We start from the raw sequence: 19,610 nt of genomic DNA, 5'->3' as shown, positions 1-19,610 counted from the left end.
AAACAACAACAACTTATATAATAGTAGTTCTCTCGAGAATAGTATTTCTCTTCTTGTTGCTGTTGGTTCGTTTAAATTCGTCAATCTTTCAGGGAAAATGTGCTTATGGATATCTTGAACTTAAAATTTTAAGTAAGAACTAATTTCAACGTCTCCCTCGAGCATTTTATTACCATAATTAGCTACGAAATGCTCTAGTCCTTCGTTGCTGCAATTTTTTTTTTAATGTGAATGTTTTTTTACTTGCAAATCATTATAAAAGTTCGGAAAAGTTGCACTCGAATGATCTTTTAATCTTCATATATTTGATTGTATATATTTGTAGAAAGCAAATTGTTGCTAATGTTAGTTGTTATTTAAATGAAGAATGAACATTTGTTAAATTTTTTAAGCTAATTGAAAGCTCAGGGATATTTCCGTATCGTGATCTGTTGCGTCAACTACAACCGCCAAGGCACCAAATGGGTTTTAAATTAACTTGCAAATATTTTTTTAAAGCAAAAATATGGCTGTTCACCCAGGGGTGGCTACGAGTTATACCCTTCTAGTTAGTCCTTTTCTATCATTTTTTTTTCTTGAGATAGCTAAAATGAGTTTTCTACGGGCCATTGCCCGGAAGTTGCGAAGACTTGGCGATTATTTTATCGCAGATCATAGTACGGAAATCTTCCTCAAAGCACATAATCATCAAAGTTACGAATTTGAAAAATTTTACAGACATCATGCCTTCAAATTTTTATAGATATTTACGTCTTGAATGAACTAATATTTCTCCCTTCTATTTTTCAATAGTTTGTTGAATCTTGTCACGCTAGGTCACACAATAGGTCACGAAATTGGTCATGAAATCGAAGCATTTTTTCGTAAGTAGTATAACACACTCTTTACAACCATTTTCATTGTTGCATATTTCTTAGAAAGACATGTTTTTAGAAGTTCAACTCATCTATACAAAGATAAACTATATTCAGTGTCATTCAGTTTAATGCTATTGACTGAGGTCAACTCCTGATTGTCAAAAATCAGTATAACCAAAAACTTTTCACCTGTACTTTCAGTGGGCCATAAAAATCTATTTTCCCTGAGCCAACAGTAGGTATCTTAGTACTAATATTAGTATATTAAGCTTCAAATAGCAATTAACACAATTAATTATTAAGAGCTGTGGTGGCTCAGGGGGTAAAACGTTTGCCAATGAGGTGAACCGGGTTCGAATCCCAGCAACGGCTGGTTGACATGAATTCCGCATCCAACTCGTACCAACCACAGTGCTGACGTAAAACATCTTCAGTGGTAGACAGATCATGGGTTAGGTAGTGGTAGGCAGATCATGGGAGCCATCAGGCTAACGGTGGGATGTTTTTGTGGTTTTCCTCTTAACGCAAATGCGGTTTAGTTCCATCAAAAAAGTCCTCCATGAAGGCAAATTCCTATCAAAACTGGATACAGGAGTTCCCTCATCCACTGGATTGGGTTCAAAATTGCAAGGCTACGGAGTTGAACATCAATTGTCGCAAGCCCAAAATTGGGTCGACTGTTCAACGACGATTATAAAATATAAAATACATTAGTCCCTGTGTCACTCATAATTTCGTAAATAACGGTCCAATCACTTTGAAACTCAAAGTTTCCAGAACTATCATTTTGTTGCTAAAATGGTCGTTAAGCATTGCCTAATCGCTAAAACTGACGACAAACCCAAGCCTTCCATTAGGAAATACTTTATTTTCTCTCAAAATTAAGTTAGAATTATTCGATTTTTCTAGCAATTTTTCTTACAAAAATGCGTCTGTGAATATTCACAAAATTATACAAATATTTGCACATTTTTAACAACGTGTTTAATTTTTTCCAAAAAAAAAATTAAAAAGAAAGAAATAACGAAAAAAAAGTTTTAAAAAATATTAAAAATACATACACTAAACTTAAAATAAATTGCGTGGTTCATTTCTTCAGTAGAATAATTAATAAATAAATCGATCGATACAGTGAAGGTTAAATATTAAGAAATATTTAAAAGTTGAGATTAAAGTAAATTTAATAGTAACTTAAGAGTTACAAATCAGAATGGCCTGTATTGAAACAATGCTGTGTATGCGTAATCAATGCAAACAGCCCTATAAATGATCTAATTACCATTCATAAATTCAAAAGTAGAGTTGTTTCTAATTAGCGAATTTATGAATCATTGTTCTTTCGTTTGTTTAGAAAAAAACAAGAAATTTCTTTCGAAAAAATTTTAAAAAATGGTCAAAATTTATGTGTTATTTAACTTAAGAATCTCGAATATGGTAACAAGCATCACAGTTAAATATTTTTGCTAAATTATCTTTGTTATGTTACTAACTATACACTAGTAGTTCAAGTAAAAGTTGAGTGTTCTGACGATTAAAATCATCAAACAAAAACTGTTTAATTTTTACGTTGGAACTGGTATTTTAAATATATAACTGTATTCATAAATTTAGCAATGAGCGAAGAGAATATTCCGTGGTAATTCGTTATGTTTACATTTCAGACGGAGAAGACTTGGATAATGAAACAATTCAAACTTTTATCTCAAGGAAAAAATGTCTACAAGAACAGTACTCGGATTTTAAATTAGAAAAAATAGAGATGAAAGTAAGCTTTTTAAATAGAAATTTCCTTTTCTATGACAATTATAAAAATTTCTTATTTAAATTTGAAAAATATAAGATGAAATTTATTGAAGTTATTAAATAATATAGATTATCTGAGCCCATACTGTGCAAAGCACCGGAATTACGAGTCGGTTAAAAAAGTAGTGTTACAAAAGTTTGGTGTTAAGAAGTGTTAAAAAAATTGCTTTTCTGATATGTTTGAAATATTTCTAAAATGTTTATGGTATGTCACGAATAAAGTTTTAGAAATATTTAAAATACAGCACTTCGAAAAAAAAGTTTCGTGTAAACAGAAATAAAGTCAAAAAGCCTAAACATTAAACCACAAATGTTATCAAAGTCTAACGAACCATTTATGAGGAAAGCGGGACTGAAAACTTTTTAAACCCGTTGATTGCCGGAGGAAGGAATTGGCAGTTGATTATTAAAGTTAATTAATTAAAATAATCGAATCAGATTTAATGATTTTTTTTCGCCATTATCACTAGTGATGCAACCTAGGATTTTAAGAAAAAGTTCCTATTTCTTTTTTCCTCGTTTCTTTTTTTTTTTTTTTTTCGTTCATGGGCAAGCAATAATGTGTATTTTTTTTCATTAAATTTTTTTTGTCAAGGATTCTAAAAATATTCATTAAGGGAGAGCTTTAAGGAACACCCTGCACATTTCATTGTCAATCACCAACAAATTAATTAAAATTAATTTTTTTTAAAATAACAAATATTTAATTATTATTTAATGTTTTTATTTTTAACCAATTCTTCATATTTCTCATTTTTAATTGTTTTTTATTCAATACTTACAGGTAAATGGATACAGAACTTTCTCAGAAAATTTCGCAGATTTAATAGCCACACAACTCGTAGAAAGGGTGAGTATATTGAAAAAAAAAAAACAATAATGATAGATAATTTAAAATGCAGAACTATCTTATAACGTGTCCTATGATTGTGTAGTAAGCGTTAAATTGAAAAATTCATAAAATATTAAATATAAGAAATTTCATTTATTTAGTGGAGAGAAAGGTCTTTTTTTCCGCAAATTAAAAAATGGAAATTTTGATGTGATCCCAGACAGAAATAATGGTTTTTAAAAGAATTTTTTTTTTCTTTTCAGTTTATTGCATCCTTAAAAATTTCCGTCAATTTTATTACTCTAGTTCAGGGATGGCGAACCAATGGCACGCGTGCCATTTATGGCACCTGACGCAATACTTTGGGCACGCTACCGATCACATTTGTTATTACAGTATGAATTGTTATTACACAAATGCTGTTACACTATGAAGCATGTGTAACAATTAAATTAAAACACACAAAATAATAAACAATTATTAATAAAAAATGTACAATTAATGCTAAAAAAAACAATTAATAACCATAAAAAACAAGCTAACAATAAATAACTAGCAAAAAAAACCAACAGTTCTGCTTAAACTAACATCTTACAACCTAATATAAGTTATTGGTCATCTAATCTGCAACAACAGAAGTCACACTGATGCTACTTTAAGTTGAATTACGCGTATAACTGAGACATTGCAAAATGTTTTTTTTTTTTCAATGTAAATAAGGAGTTTTGAGTTGATAGTATTTAGTATTATTATTTCCCCAATAATTACGAAGTCAAAATTATTTGACGGCACGTCTATGACCTCATAAAAAAAAATTTCAGAAAAAATGGCACGTTGGTGTATAAAGGTTCGCCTCCCCTGCTCTAGTTTATTAAAATTGAAGAAGATCATTTATTAAGGAATGCTAGTATTATCACGTATATGCATAAACGTGATGTTTTGTCATTAACGTAACTTATCCCAAAAAACATATTTAAGCAGTTTAAATTTTTGTTTTTTTTACTATATTTATTTTGTTTAAAACTATTTATTTTATTATGTTGGATAGCTCATTTTATTAATTTAAACAAATAGTAATGGGAAAAAGCTTCTTTTTTTTTTTTTTTTTTTTTTTTGTCGCAATTTAAACAACATCGAACTTTAAGAGAACTCAAAAAGATAATTTCGAAAAAATTGGATCAACCTGGTTTTAAAACCAAAAATTTCTCATGGTTGCTCTATTTGTTTCGAACTTTTTTTTTCATATATTTAAGGGTAAATGAACTTTTTGAATCAGTTTTTCTTTCTACTATAACTCAGAAGATGGCAGCACCATAATTTTTAAGGATGGGTTGTGTTTAAAATTATTTTTTCTTAAGTATGACAATACATTAAAAAAAAAAAAAGTTTTTACTGTACAGTTGTGCAATTTTAAACTTCTTAAGTTTACTTTCATTAAAGGCTACTAATTTACGAAATTTGAATGGCTTTTGTATAATTACAGCCAGCGCTCATCCAAATCTAAAAATCCATTTTATACTAAAGTATTATTTTAGGAATATAGATGGCAGCAGCACACACAATTTTTATAATTTTTTTATATTGCTAATAAGATTAAAAAAATTATTTTCTCATCGAGTTATGAATTTTATTATCTCATCGAATTTTTTAAACAATGTAAATTCACTCAGCTTTCATGGATGTTAGGAAAACATCTTCTCAAACCCTCAATAATTAGAAATCGGTAAATGTTCCCCTCAATCTTCTAGACAAATAGAGAGAACTCTCATAAATCAGCATTTATTTAAATTAAGAAAGTAACAAAACGAAAAACAAAAAGTTCATCTTTTTGTAAATATTTAACAGATTAAATTTTTTTTCTAAGTATAGATAATGATTTTAACTCAATAATTTAATTTCGTTCCCTCCCTACGAAATAAGTGAGCTTGATCCCGTGGCCTTGTTCCCTTGTGTTTATTTATTTTATTCTAAAAGAATTTATTATATTTCCCAAACACTAACATTTTTGCATAATTTAAATAACTATTTCCTGTCAAAAAGTGAAAGATTTCAATTGCTTTTGACTGATTAAAAATTCGTGCTTTTTAAAAAAAAATTTAAGTATAGTAAAATTCTGAAAAATTTATTGAATAAAACTCTTAAAAATATACAGGTGAAGAATGAAACTAAATATTAAAAATTTGAGACGTAATTTGTTTAAAATTTCTCAATTTTTTTTTATATTATTTTTAAATTGCAATGGTGAATACTATTTTTCTTGGTATTATTAAATAGTATATCCGGTATATTGATGAGAAATATTACAGAAAAATAATTAAAAAATTACTGAATTAATACCGAATAGTCCAAAAATTACGGATTTAATGCAGAATAATGAAAAAATTTCTGAATTAATACAGAATAGTACCAAAATTACTGTATTAATACAGAAGAGAACAAAAATTATTGCATTTATAAGGAATAGTTCAAAAATTACTGTGTTTAATTAAAATAGAACAAAAATTACTGAACTATTACAGAATAGTGTAAAAATTACCATACAGAAACTTAAGTTTGGAAGTAAATATATTTCAAAACTGACAATTACAGCCATGATATTTTAGGCAATTGCAAAATATTTATTTTTCTGTAACGCAAATTCTCTAATATTTTAATAGGTAATTGATGAAATTCAAAATTTCGATTTTGAACTACCCGCTTTGAACTTCACGGCTAAGCAGTTGACGTATATCTTAATAACCCAAGTAAGAACATTTTGATAATAACTCTCTTAAATAAAAATAAAAACTTTTTAACTTTATTTCAGAATGTTAAAGCTTTTTAATATTATTTTATTCCAAATTATCTCTATAAACATTTTCCCAAGATGTGGTGTTCAGCTAGCAGTAAGGAAATGGAGCAATTCGAATATGATAACGATGCCCATGCTGCCGCATATGTAAGGTAAGATATAAGTTGGTTAAAAAAATATTTTAGAAAATATGAACACCTAATTTTTTAAGAAATATTCGACATTATCAAACTAGCTTTTGCCTTAAACGAATGCGTTAAACATTTTTTTTTAATATATTCATAAACAGAGTTGAATAACTTCTTTGAGAAAAATAAAAATGGTAACGAAGATCTACAAGTAAGAACAAACAATTTTACTTCTTCTTCTGCTGCTGCCTCACAGACTGTTGCAGGTTTAGGATGTCTCCAAAAGTTTCTCCACAGTTCTCCAACTATTAACCAATTAGAGTTACAGTTTAAATTTACAACATATTTACATATTTTATATTATTTTCATGATTTAATGCGACGCCGCTTTGGAAATGTAAGAAGCATACTATGAGTTTAATATTCATTTATATGTAATGGTAATAATTTAATAATATAAATGTAATGGTTAAATGCAAAACTTATGCATTAATGTAAAAATATCATTAGCGTTCTTATTTTTTCTGGTAGTGTTTTTAAAGTATTTTTGATAAGTAGCCCAAAAGTTACAATTTAAGTTAATTTGCTGTTATTAAATCGGCTAATTAGTTTAGTGATGGAATTTGATGAATTAAAAAGGAACCCTTACTTTTTATTTCAGGATCAATGGAATCATGAAAAATGCGAAAGGTTTTTCTGAAGCTTTCAACTGCTCGAATGGAAGTCTTATGAATCCAAGGAAAAAATGTTTCTTTTTTGATTAATTCCAAAAAATGTAAATAAAAAATATACATATTTTATGAAAGTTTTGTTTGTCTTTCTTATGGAAAAATGCAAGAATTTTAATCACTTTCCTCTAAATTGTGTAATTAATTATTTGTTTATTTATTTTTTTGACCCAATTATAAAATTCATTTATCAAGGATAATTCCATGCAAAAATTCTTTTTAATAAATGTTTATTAGTTTTTATTAATTTATTTAATAATGGTCGAAATAATGTTGAATTGTACGATATACAAACTTTTGTAAAATTTTAAAGCATTTAATTTTACATGGCAAAATGCAAAATTTGAGCACATTCGGTCGAATGGTTCCTGAGAAATCGAAGCTTAAATATCTGGTCAGAAATCCGAATCCGTCAAAACGTATGTTTATTTAGAGAAAGTACGTTTTTGTATCTGATTTCGTAATCTAAAATATCGTCTGCCCTATTAATTGGCATATTTGTGGTCATCTCCTTGAGCGAGTCCTACAACGCGAAGATCCGATGATTAGATCAAAAGTTATAAAGAAATGTCGTTTTTTTTTCTTTTTTAAAATTCTATTTCAAAGTACAGTGCTAAAAAAAAGAATTACATAATTGCATCCTTCAGTACTTTTGCCAAAAGAGGAATGCATGCCTGCATGTTAATCAAAAGTATCTTTAGTATATTTTACCTTCTGGAACAGGTGGAAATGAAATCTTAAATTTTTCAGTCAAACTATTGACCAATAAATTAAAACCAAATTAGTACATAAATTTCAAGTCACATAAGTAGATATTTTCTGCTTAATTTTTAAAAAATTTTAATTTTCAAGTTTGAAATCTGTGTGGTTAGTCCATCCATCAAATTTAGATTGTCTTGCACTCCAAATTGGATCAGCTGTCCAACACCGGTTGTAAAACGAAACTTATTATTCATAAATGCAAATTAGTCCAACTTTATGAATACACCGTATTTTAAATTTGACACATCTTGTTTTATATCTATAAGCACTGATATCTGAAAATTCAAATTTCACTTATTAAAAGTATGCAATGTTCTAATAAATATAATTCCAATTCAAGCATTACTTAATATAAATATTTCAAGCTGCAATTTAGCAATTCCTCTAACATTTCCAGTATAATTCATTTTCTTCCAATATAAATCCAGTATTTTAGACAACCTAATAACGCTTATTTTATCATCCGATCTACCTATCTAAATGTCACAAATTTCATTTTTTGGCACTTTGCCTGAAACCTACTGACATGTTTACATATATTCTTCAGTGAATATATCACAGCCACGCCCAGGGCTTTGATTTAATTCTTAATCACGTGAAGTCTAAGTTTTGGAAACACCTACACAAATGTGAAAACTACAGTTATGGCACTTGTTCGCTTTCATCCAAAATAAATCTGAGTTTCTGTAGTCCCGTTTTCAAAACATTGCATATTTATTTTTAAGGGGACTGGCATGAACATTTGCGAAAATAAACTTTGAGATAAGGCGCATGAATAGAGGACAGTGTTAATTATCTGGTAAGCGGTTTGAAGATAAACACTTTTTACAACAATTTACCCCAAAGTTCTAAAAATAATAGCGGAGTTTGAACGGTACATTTGATGTTTTCGCTAATAAAGCTGGTTTGAACTTTTATTAAGGTTTGAAAGCCTTCAGTTGATAGCGAGTGTAAAAAGTTAGCTAAATTTAACTCGATGGACACAAATATATAATATATATATATATATATATATATATATATATATATATATATATATATATATATATATATATATATATATATATATATATATATATATATATATATATAAAATCAAAAAAGTTTAGTGTCCAAAAACTAATTTAATAGCGTCGATTCCGATATTTAATAGCGTCGAAAATTATTGAGAAATTGTTCTTCAAATGTTGGGCACGTTCTTTTTCAAAATGATTTACCTATGTTCTGGTTCGTTTCTCCAAGTTCTTCTGCTTTTTCGTTTGGGAAATTCGATCGCGAATCACAATTTTCTTTGATAAAATGTAGTTTTGTCTTCATTGACAAACGATGTCCTTAACGAATTAACATCTAGCATTTTAGAACTCAACCAAAAAAATGACCAAACGATTATGAAGAACTTTATATACTCAACTAAGAATAATAAAAGAAACGACAATTGCGTAGATTCACCAATTTAACTGACAGTTAAGCATTTTGCCATAGCAACACAGTTTTGAAGCCATTTGGGCCAGACAGATGCCATTTTGGCACGCATCAGAAAAATAAAATGCATCGTCCTTATATATACTCTAGCATTAGAGTATAATCTTTTTATATATTTCTCTGTGAGTACATTCTGAGCAATAACAGATTCGTATTTCAAATAAATGTTTTAAATCAATTTATTGGGAATGAGTATCTGATTTTAAAAATTACTTGTCGTTTGCGCAAAAGCTAAGTTAGAAACTTATGCGTTCAAAACAATTAAAAAATCAGACGATTTTTTTTATTATTATCTTTTAATTTTAAATTAGCAAACTATTTCAGAAAATTTTTTTTACTAAAATGAGGTAAAGAAAGTTCTTGGTGGCTTAATAAAGCAAGTTCTTACACATAAATAAAAGTTGAGGAATAAAATATAAGATGTTTTAAAATAAGTAAGTCTTTAAATATTTTTGTAATTATTATTATAAAACACTGCATGCATTTGCTTTATTTAATTTCTTTTAACTGATCTTTCAGAAGGATGAGAAGTTAATCATAATTATCCTTCACAAAATTCCTTGCCTCTATACATACAGTAGATTTATTCTGAAGTTGTAATATAAATCCTTCTATAAAGAGGCAAAACAATATACTATATCTACTAGTTCTTTTGTTTGATTTAAAAGTATATCTTTTAGAAATGTTTTTTGTTTTAGAGCATATAGGAAATTTAATTTTCAGTAGAAGAAAATGTCATATAAATTTATTATGGTATGAGTGTATCAAAAAAAATCTAAGCTAATTTATATACAAACGTCACCATTTAATAAATTTCTATTACAATTAAAATTTAGTATAAAATTGATTCAAGATAATTTTTTGTAAAATTTTTAAATAAATTTCAAAAAAAAATATTTGTACCACTTTAAAAGAAACTTAATTAACTAAATCTGATTAATATGATCTGGTTCAGTAATTAAGATAGTCATCAGATATAATGAGTATTCTTTTTAATATTTTGACATAAAATCGGTTACACATTTTAACTAAATATTGGAGAGAAAAAAATTATTTTCATAATAAATATTTTAATACAAAAAATTTGAATTATATTTGAGAAATTATACATTGTTTATCTATCACTTGAACGAAATAATCTAAATATTTAAGAGGTGTGAAAAACTTTTTAAAAATGTAAATATAAATAAAGCAAGAGCATAAAATATTTTTAATTGTCTATAATGTCTAACTCATTTGCTAAAATTATTAAACAGTAATTATGAAATAAGTTTTATTTGCCTAAAACTGTTTGTAACATTTTTAGGGCAATTAAATTCATTTTACAGTATAAATTAGGAAGAAATTACCATGAAAAGTAATATTAGCAAATTACCAAGTAAAAATAGGGAATATATATAGTATATAGATATAGATTATTTTTGTAGTTAATTATTTTCCGTAGTGAATAATTATTCATATATAAGTCAATGGCAAAAAAGTTTCAAAAATACTGAAGAAGCTAATAATTTCGCAAAAATCTATTTTTGTTTAAAAAAATAAACGAAAATATAATGAAAATTCATTTTTCCAACCAACTTACCTACATACGGCCATGCAATTGAAAAACCAACACAAGATTTTTCATGATAGATTTCGAGTAAAGTCGCTTGAAAACTATTTTTTTTTCCATTGCTAATCCTATGGACGTTTCAACTGAATTTTATGAAAAAAAGACAAAATTTATTTCTGGAAAAAAAAATATTTGCAATAATTTGTTTACCTTACAAAAATGTGAATTTTTTGTTGCTTATACTGTTTTTTTTTCTTCCATTACACGGCGGAATTGGCCTGTAATGTAAGATCTGTTTTATTTCATTCTTAGCCAAAGATAACTTGTTTTTATCTATTTCTGATAACTTAAATCCTCATTTTTAAAATTCAACAATTTTTAACATTTCTTCAAGGAAAATTTACAAAATTTAACTGTTCCAATTTACTTTTTATACCAAATTAGAAAATCTATAAAGTTTTTTGCGTTTTAGTGTACTATTCCAATAAAAAATGTGTATAAAATAAAATATGAAGTTATTTAATTTTATATTGTTGAGAAGCACGTTTTTTTTTATTTGCTTGATCTTATGTTAAAATTTAAGTTAAAAATTCATAATGAAATCAATTTCCTTATTCAGAATGAAAATTAAACTTAAATTTTATAACTTAAATGGATACAAAAGCAGAGCAAACAAATTAATTTATCTCCAACTTTGTGCTTTATGTGCTGCCACGTAACTTTCACGTTTTTCAGATTACTGCAGATTTCTTATTTATTATTGCTCCTCAAGTTTTTTTTTGTTTTTTTTTTGTTTTTTTAATTTATTGTATTATGTTAGCTTCTTCCTGAATGAATATAACTCTATACTTTTTCGTACACGTGACGTACATACAATAGCCCTATCATATTCCTTTTTAGTGTCGACATTGCTGAATAATTCTTTATTAGATATTCTATGAGAATCTGAAAAACAAATTTGAAAAATAAATAAATAAAAAACAGAATACTATGATTTACATAGAAATTTATTTCCTCGTTCGTCAAATATATTTCTTCAAATTTACAATCATCAATTAAGTATATGATACATCAAAATTCGCCCTGTTGCAGGCTTGTCTTATAAACTAGCATTAAGCTCAGCGCAACATTTAATACCCACGAATTGCCACAATAATAATAATAATAGGAAGCAAACGGAGCTTCTCGGAGGAATGTTGGCAAAACAGAAGACCTAAATTACATCTACAACAATGATATATAATTCTATACAACGGATGAATATCGTAGAATATGAAAATTTTATCTCAGTGAAAAAAAAAAGAAGACCGGTTCATTATTCGTCACATTCCATTTAATTTTGCCACCCAAGCACGATAAAAAAATTCTTTTCAATTTGGCATATACATAGTAACTTTATTTTAAAGGCTGTAAGTTTTCTTTCAGGTAAACCAAAAGGAAGTTCTTAACCACCTAATTGGCAAAATTATGTGCAACACGAAAAAATAATGACCCGGTACTAAAAATAAATTATCAAATGACAAGAGATCAGGACTGTGGGAAAATAGAATTTACAAAAAACATTTTAAAATGAATTTAATTTCTGGGTTTAAATAATTAAGTTTAAATTACGTAAGTCACACCCGTATAATGGAACCCGAAGAAATGCTTCAGTGTAATTGTACACTCTGCGACAAATTTTAATAATGTATAAAAATCAAAAATAAAAGCTAATTTACTTCCTTAAATACTACAATTCAAATAAAAATGGGTACACATTTCAGAAATTTGAGTAATAACTGTAAGAATATTAAAAAAATAAAAGAATTTTATAGGCATAAAAAAATATCTATATTGTCTAATATAAAAATCATTGAAAAGAAGCAAAATAACGCAAAATAGTAGATTTCTTACTATTCATAATTTAACAGCAAAAATACAAAATTCTATTCAAAGTTTAAAAATTTATCCACCTTCTTCCATGACTAATTGCTTAAGTGGAATCGAAACACTATGCTTTTTACTTGAGATTGTAGGTAACTAACAGCAAAATTAATCATATACTTATTGCAAAAAACTTATGATTAATTGATCATGATTGTAAAAAATTATTGCAAAAACTTATGATTAATTAACATTTTGATCAAAATAAAAAGAAACTGAATCTAATGCTTTTACGTCTAATTACTTCTTGAATTTTGAAATAAAGATTTCACATTAACTTAAACTACGGTCTGTTATAAATATTTATTACTAATTGCTTAAGTGAAATCGAAACAGTTTTCTTTCTACTTGAGATTGTAGGTAGCTAACAACAAAATTAATTATATACTATTGCAAAAAAATTTTGATTAAAAGATTATGATTGTAAAAAAACTATTGTAAAAACTTATTAATTAACATTTTGATCGAAATAAAAAGAAACTGAATCTAATGCTTTTACGTCTAATTACTTCTTGAATTTTAAAACAAAGATTTCACATTAACTGAAACTAGGTTCTGTTATAAATATTCCACAGTCCTGTTAAATAGCAACACACAGACAACAACAACAACAATAAATCTACACTGATCGTTTTAGTCCACTACAAGAAAGACAGTAAAGAAGAGCTCAAGTCGGTTTAAGCCATTTAACACTTGTCTATGGGTATCGTGCGCTCTTTGAAAGAATCGATAGCTGGAACAGGAGCTTCAATGGTTAAGATGCCGTCTTTGGACAACGCAGACTTAATGAGTTCTGGGTTGGTACCCACAGGTAACATAAATTCACGATTGTATTCCCTGTAGACGGTTTTATTGGGTGTCTTCTCTTCGTGTTTCGCAGAGACCTAAATAATAAAGAAAATATAAAACAAATAAATAAACATTAGTTAAATGCTCATAATATATCAAAAACTACTCAAAGGAGTTTCAAAAAATATATAGCTCGTAGCTATACTGATTAGAAATATTCTTAAGTTGAGTAATTTCATTGATTGATTGATAAGAATATCTCTGGTTTTTCTTCTCAATGAAAGAGTATTTCATATTCCGACCATTATATACTCAACAACATTGCGAAGAAGTGGTTGGGAAATTTTTAAGATTGGAGACGCTGTTTTTTAATTTCGGACAGCTTTTCGGAATATTAGAAATATTCCTAAGTTGACTAATTTCATTGATTGATTGATAAGAATATCTCCAGTTTTTCTTCTTATAATGAAAGAGTATTCCATATTCCGATCATTATATACTCAACAACATTGCGAAGAGGTGTTTGGGAAATTTTTAAGATTGGAGACGCTGTTTTTGAATTTCGGACAGCTCTTCGGAAAGCTACTTTCTAAACTGGGTACTTTTCAAAATATAAATTCAAAATGGACCATTAAACGGCATTTAAAAGAACACTTAAACAGCACCATTGTGAGTAAATCACAACTCCATATACTTCACGATTTAATACTTTTGGGAAACTCGCCTGAAGAGCTGTCATTCAATTTAATTGTTCTGTTTTAATGTCTAAATAGTACTTTATAAAAAAAATATTTGAGAAAAAAATTATTACTTAAGTTTTAAATGATTAAAGTTTTCGAAAAAAAATACAGTAATATTATCCATTTTAATTATTAATTCCACTTTTATTAGCAAGCATTATCTTTAAATACAAAACAGAATGGCATATAGTGAGTAAAATATATTTACAAAAACGAAAATATTAGTTTCCAAAGATATGCATTCCATAATTCCTATAGTTAAATAACATTATACAGAGATCTCCCTAAAAATGAAAAAGGGCAGGGTGCTTTTTCAAAACAAGAACCTCTTCAGTTTTGAAGGGCATTAATTTTGCTTAATATTTTAATTATATATAGCTCGATTAGATGAAATTAAATAGACTCAAATAAGTATGAGAAATAATATTTTATGTAAGCACAGCCTAAAAATAATTTACATAGTTTCAGTAATCTTAAGTTTTTGGTTTCTGCTACAGTAATTTCTTCTCTTTTTTTCTTAAAAAAAATAGAGCATTTTTTTTCTAAACAAAAGGAGGATACTATTTTTACAAAAAAGGACAGGGTGGGTTTATTTACCACAGTGAAAAGGCAGGCAGGGTGGGCCACCCTTCTAAAAACACTTACGGACAACACTGCATTATATATATCAGGCTAGAAAAAATCTTCTGCTAATTTAAACTGTATAAATTAATCAAGAATAAAATGCCTAGTTTTAAAACTTTATAGTAAAATAAGCACCTTTACATCGAAAAGAAAAGTAAAACACATCTCGTTATCATTTTCTAAATAAAACAAAAAAAGAAAACAACGAGAATAAGCAATTATTTTCGGTAACATTTTAAATACTACTCTTAGAAACTCAAATATTTGAATTCATCTTTGCATCATAAATAAAAACAATGTGTCAATTTTTTTCTTTAAATATTTTTAAGCCCTACTACTGCGCATTATTCAGCACTACATTCTAACAAATGGAATCTTTACGTCTAATCCAAAATTACTATCGAAGTTACTCGAAAGGGAATTTCAAGGTTTTAAATAAACAGCCTGGACGTCAGGGACTAATTGTAAAAAGTCTTTTTTTAAACAACTAATGCTCTCTTGTCATGCTAAATAGTACCTTTAACAGACTAAAATGTGTATCCTGATGAATGCTATGATGAAGTCAGGTCTATTCTTAGCTTGACAAAACCGTTGCGGAAGTACTTCCAAAAATTTTTAAAAGTTAACAGGTGCCTGAGCTAAAATATACGTCTGGATTATTTTTGGCACTCTTAGAGTTAGAAGCGTTTTAATGAGACTTTTCTGGACATTATCAGGAGGATAAGTAGTTCAGTGGGATAGTTGTGCGGTTAGTCATGAAATTCAAATGCTGAGTTTTACTTTGTAGATTTTCTTAACTAGTAATGCTCAGAAAAAAAATATATTACGAAGATTTAATTTACTTGTTTAGTTATTTAGGCACAATTTATTTAAAGCTTTTTTCAATAACAAAAATATTCAAATATTTGCTACAACATTTTATTTATTTAACACATCTGTCGATGCTGTTAAGCATTGATATTCTTTTTCTTAAATGCAGTTCATAGTTATTACCAACGAGAATAAGATTTGTAATATTCGGAATTATTCAACCGATTTTTTTCAAACATTCTCGATATGTTACATTAGAGCTTCCCTCTGTACCCATAGAATTAGCATAGGGTCGGTATAAAATTCCCTTCATTGTATTGCTAATTGCACACTGAGAAAAAATATATGATCCCAATTAGAATATAGTTAAACCAACTATGTTTCTGGCTCTATGGGAACAGAGAAAAATTCGGTAATTGTTACCGATGCGTTTTGGTAAGACTAACACCAAAATATGGTTTTATAATTATGCCATAGGAATTGGTAAATGTGGTAAAATTTGGTAATTTTATCTACATACCTCAGAACATTTCATAAAAACTATTTATTCAGTTAAATTTTCTTTTCAATTTTGAATTTTTAACCAAATGTGTAGTAAGAAGAAACATAATTTAGAAAATTGGAATTTCAAGTAAACCGCTACTATATGAACAGAAAAATTATTAAATGAATGGTTAAAATACCGTATATTTTAGTTTTGTTAGCCAGATTTATGACTTTTATACTCAAAATTTCATTACCATATATTGTTGTAAGTTTATTCTCCGTGTAGTAATAATATTGGCCACTGCTCACGCATGTTATACTTCACCACTGAAGGTTAGCCTACTTTGGATAAAAAAGGATAGCAGGTTCCCAAAGTAATCCAGTGATCTCAACTCTTTTGTTTTACCTTTATATACACAGTTTTCCTTTCAATTTAGTTCATAACACCGTTTGTTTAGTTTATCTAGTATGCCTAGTATCATTGAAGTTTGACAAAATGTAGTCGATGCTGAACTTGTACTTATAGATTTTACGTTAATGCAGTTAAAATGCCATACTTATTGCCATACTAAGTAATATTAAGAAAAATAATAAAGAAGTTGATAAGCCTACCTTCAGTTTGTTGTCGATAGTTTTGACAAGAATTTCTTCTGGGGCATAATCGCTGACATCGAACCTCAGTTTGAGATTCTTGCCGTCATTGCCATTTTGCACAAGAGGAGAAGAATTCAGGTCATCCATCCAGGAACCACTGTGATTTTCGGATTTGGTACTGGAGCTGGACTCTTCAGATGTGGACATGTGAATGGATGCACTTGATTTAAAAGAACCTCGATCGTGATCCGCCAGTTTTGCTTTTAGTCTCGCCATTTCTTCTTCCATCTTTTTCATTTCGGATTCGAAACGACCACGAATGGAATGAAACTCATCATCCAAAACATGGAAATCGGATTTTTGAATAGGTACCTTGCGCTCGGGCGCCATTTATAAATCAGATGGTGTTCCAAATCTGTAAAAGAAATGCCATTAATGAAAGATATAAATAAATGTATCATAAATATTTAAATCCAGTATTTAAAAAAATTATTTTATGAAAACTTTTCTCATTATTTTTTCAAGGGTATTTGTTAAAATTTTCATTATATCAGATGAATTGTCCTCAGCATTATTGAGGCATTATCTCATTATGTGAGTTTGATTCATAAAAATTCTGAAATACCCTAAAAAAATATGAAACATTCAAGTATAAGACATTTTTAGTAAGAGTTTGAGTAAGTGTATTTCATTTAATATCAAGAGAGAAATCCTTAAGTTAACTGTTTTGTAATATATATATATATATATATGTTTAATTGGAATTTGTTCTATTATGCAACTTTTTCGATACCATATTATTTTAATTAACTAGATTCAAAACCAACTTTCTTCTAAAATCATTTATTCATTTTATTTTTTGCATTTGTGAACTAAATTTACTAAAAGAAAGTGAGATGAACTAAGACGGTATTAGCGATAATTTGAAAAATATCCTTCTTTTCTTTTCAAATCATTTAAACGTAGTTGTCAGCCTAGCAAGTTAGAAAGCTTAACTTCGAAAACATTTAAAGCAATGTCAATTTTTTATAATCTTCAATTAGTATACAATTAAAATTAAATATTGCAATTTAGCAGAAATTTTATTCTTTTAATAATTTATTTGTTTTCAGTTTTTATTCTATGCAACACAGAAACTAGAATGAACAGATTATAAAATAAAATTTGAATGAAACGGTTTCAATTTGAGAATGAACCAAGAATAAAGCTAAAAAAACAACAATGGAACTCTCAGATAATTAAAGTTTTAAAATTTCGAACTAGACTTGTAATAAATCCTAAGACTCCTACCCCTATAGTTTATAGAAATTAAATGTAGAATAAATTTTCTAAAACGACTAAGAAAGTCAAAGTTTCAACTACTAAAAAGTAGTTTGAAATTTATTAAATCTCCAGCAACACAATTTTGAGAAATTGATGCATTTTTATACAAATGAGACAAAAAGGTTTGCTTTTATGACATCTGAGGCTGGTACCCCCTGAAGATGTCAGCTTTGGTTGTCATATTTATCCAATTTTTTTTCATTTTTTCTTTGTCTCGTTTATTTAATTCCTTTTGGACTCACTGCTGCTAAGCGCGTTTTTCTATAAGATGTATTATTATTATTTTTAATTGCTTTAATATTTTGAATTCTTTACTTAATATGATGTATTTTTAAGTCATTCTAACTGAAAAAAATATTAATTTGGGAGCCTTTTACCTTTGATAGAGAGTAATTTTATGATCAATTTTAGCCTAAATTCCACCGTTTTTTTATTTTCTTTTTGAAGTATATGTTGAAAAACAAGTTAATAAACTAACTTGTTAAAACAAAAATTACAAATAAAAAAATTTTAAAAAAAATTAGATGTTATTTTGTGAGCCTTCATGATTGTCTATCTTATTAGCATTGCTTTGAATTATCGAAAAATGCTGCTTTTCATTTCATTAAGAGGCCTCTACCATCGCCATCTTGTATTTTAACGCGATTTGTGGTTTTAAGTAAACAATTTAATACACAACACGTTTCTCAGTTTTTAGATTTTTTAAAAAAATCGAGTTTTATTACAGCTTTAACTGATGAAAACCGATTTGGAGTACGCTAAAAAAAATTTAATGTTAATTGCATAAAAATAAAAATATTTATCAACTATAAAAAAAACTAATAACTACTTTAGTATTTAAATAACTTTCGAAAACTGTTTCTTCCAGAATTTCATTGGCATGATTTTGAGAGAAAAAATTCATTAGAGAATCTAAAATATCACACGGGTTTTTATCTCAAATTATGGTTTAGTTGGTTGCCTTGTATTTTAGATGCTTAGAAAGGTACTGTCAAAATGGAATAAATATCCATCATCGATGTATTTGTGAAAATTAAGTAAAAAGGATTAAAAGCATATTTAGAATTTTCCCTCCCCGTCTCCATTCGACAGCTGAGTTCGGTTGAGAGAGTTCGGGAGCACGTAGAATCAATTTCCTCAAAATTTTTAAGTTTCACAATGTAAATAATAATAAGAAAGTTTGCAGCTATTATTTTAATGCCTTCTATCTATAAACTAAATAAATAAATCTACGTGATGTCTGGAAATGTGAGGCGATCACCGTGAGAAGTCAAAGATATGCAACAAAACAGCTGCCCTTTTTTTCTGTAATATTTACACAATAAAAAATAAAAACAATCTGATGCCACATCTCATCGACAACAATGCTCAGATAGTTGTGTAACC

The 19,610-nt window shown here is 27.7% G+C and overlaps 2 protein-coding genes across 3 annotated transcripts in view; one reads left to right on the top strand and one right to left on the bottom strand.

Moving 5' to 3' along the window:
• Positions 1 to 7,209, top strand: part of LOC107437136 (membrane metallo-endopeptidase-like 1) — a 33,620-nt gene extending 26,411 nt beyond the window's left edge. The window contains exons 17-22 of the mRNA XM_087153244.1: positions 793 to 863; positions 2,519 to 2,622; positions 3,445 to 3,510; positions 6,150 to 6,236; positions 6,359 to 6,435; positions 7,073 to 7,209. Coding sequence (XP_087009370.1) covers positions 793 to 863; positions 2,519 to 2,622; positions 3,445 to 3,510; positions 6,150 to 6,236; positions 6,359 to 6,435; positions 7,073 to 7,175 — 508 coding nt within the window. The 3' untranslated portion in view covers positions 7,176 to 7,209. The remainder of the gene's footprint in view (positions 1 to 792; positions 864 to 2,518; positions 2,623 to 3,444; positions 3,511 to 6,149; positions 6,237 to 6,358; positions 6,436 to 7,072) is intronic.
• A 4,715-nt stretch (positions 7,210 to 11,924) lies between these two features.
• Positions 11,925 to 19,610, bottom strand: part of LOC107456242 (uncharacterized) — a 48,630-nt gene continuing 40,944 nt past the window's right edge. For both annotated transcript variants that reach the window (XM_021146370.4, XM_043053168.3), the window contains exons 2-3: positions 16,920 to 17,316; positions 11,925 to 13,742 (exon numbers count right to left, since the gene is read on the bottom strand). In XM_021146370.4, coding sequence (XP_021002029.2) covers positions 13,545 to 13,742; positions 16,920 to 17,291 — 570 coding nt within the window. In that variant the 5' untranslated portion in view covers positions 17,292 to 17,316 and the 3' untranslated portion in view covers positions 11,925 to 13,544. The remainder of the gene's footprint in view (positions 13,743 to 16,919; positions 17,317 to 19,610) is intronic.

This window comes from Parasteatoda tepidariorum, chromosome 10 (genome assembly GCF_982258835.1).
Source record: "Parasteatoda tepidariorum strain Cologne lab strain chromosome 10, Ptep-v5.0, whole genome shotgun sequence".
Taxonomy (NCBI): Eukaryota; Metazoa; Arthropoda; class Arachnida; order Araneae; family Theridiidae; genus Parasteatoda; species Parasteatoda tepidariorum.
Note: the sequence above shows the minus strand (reverse complement) of the source record. Positions and strands in the feature narration are given on the sequence as shown.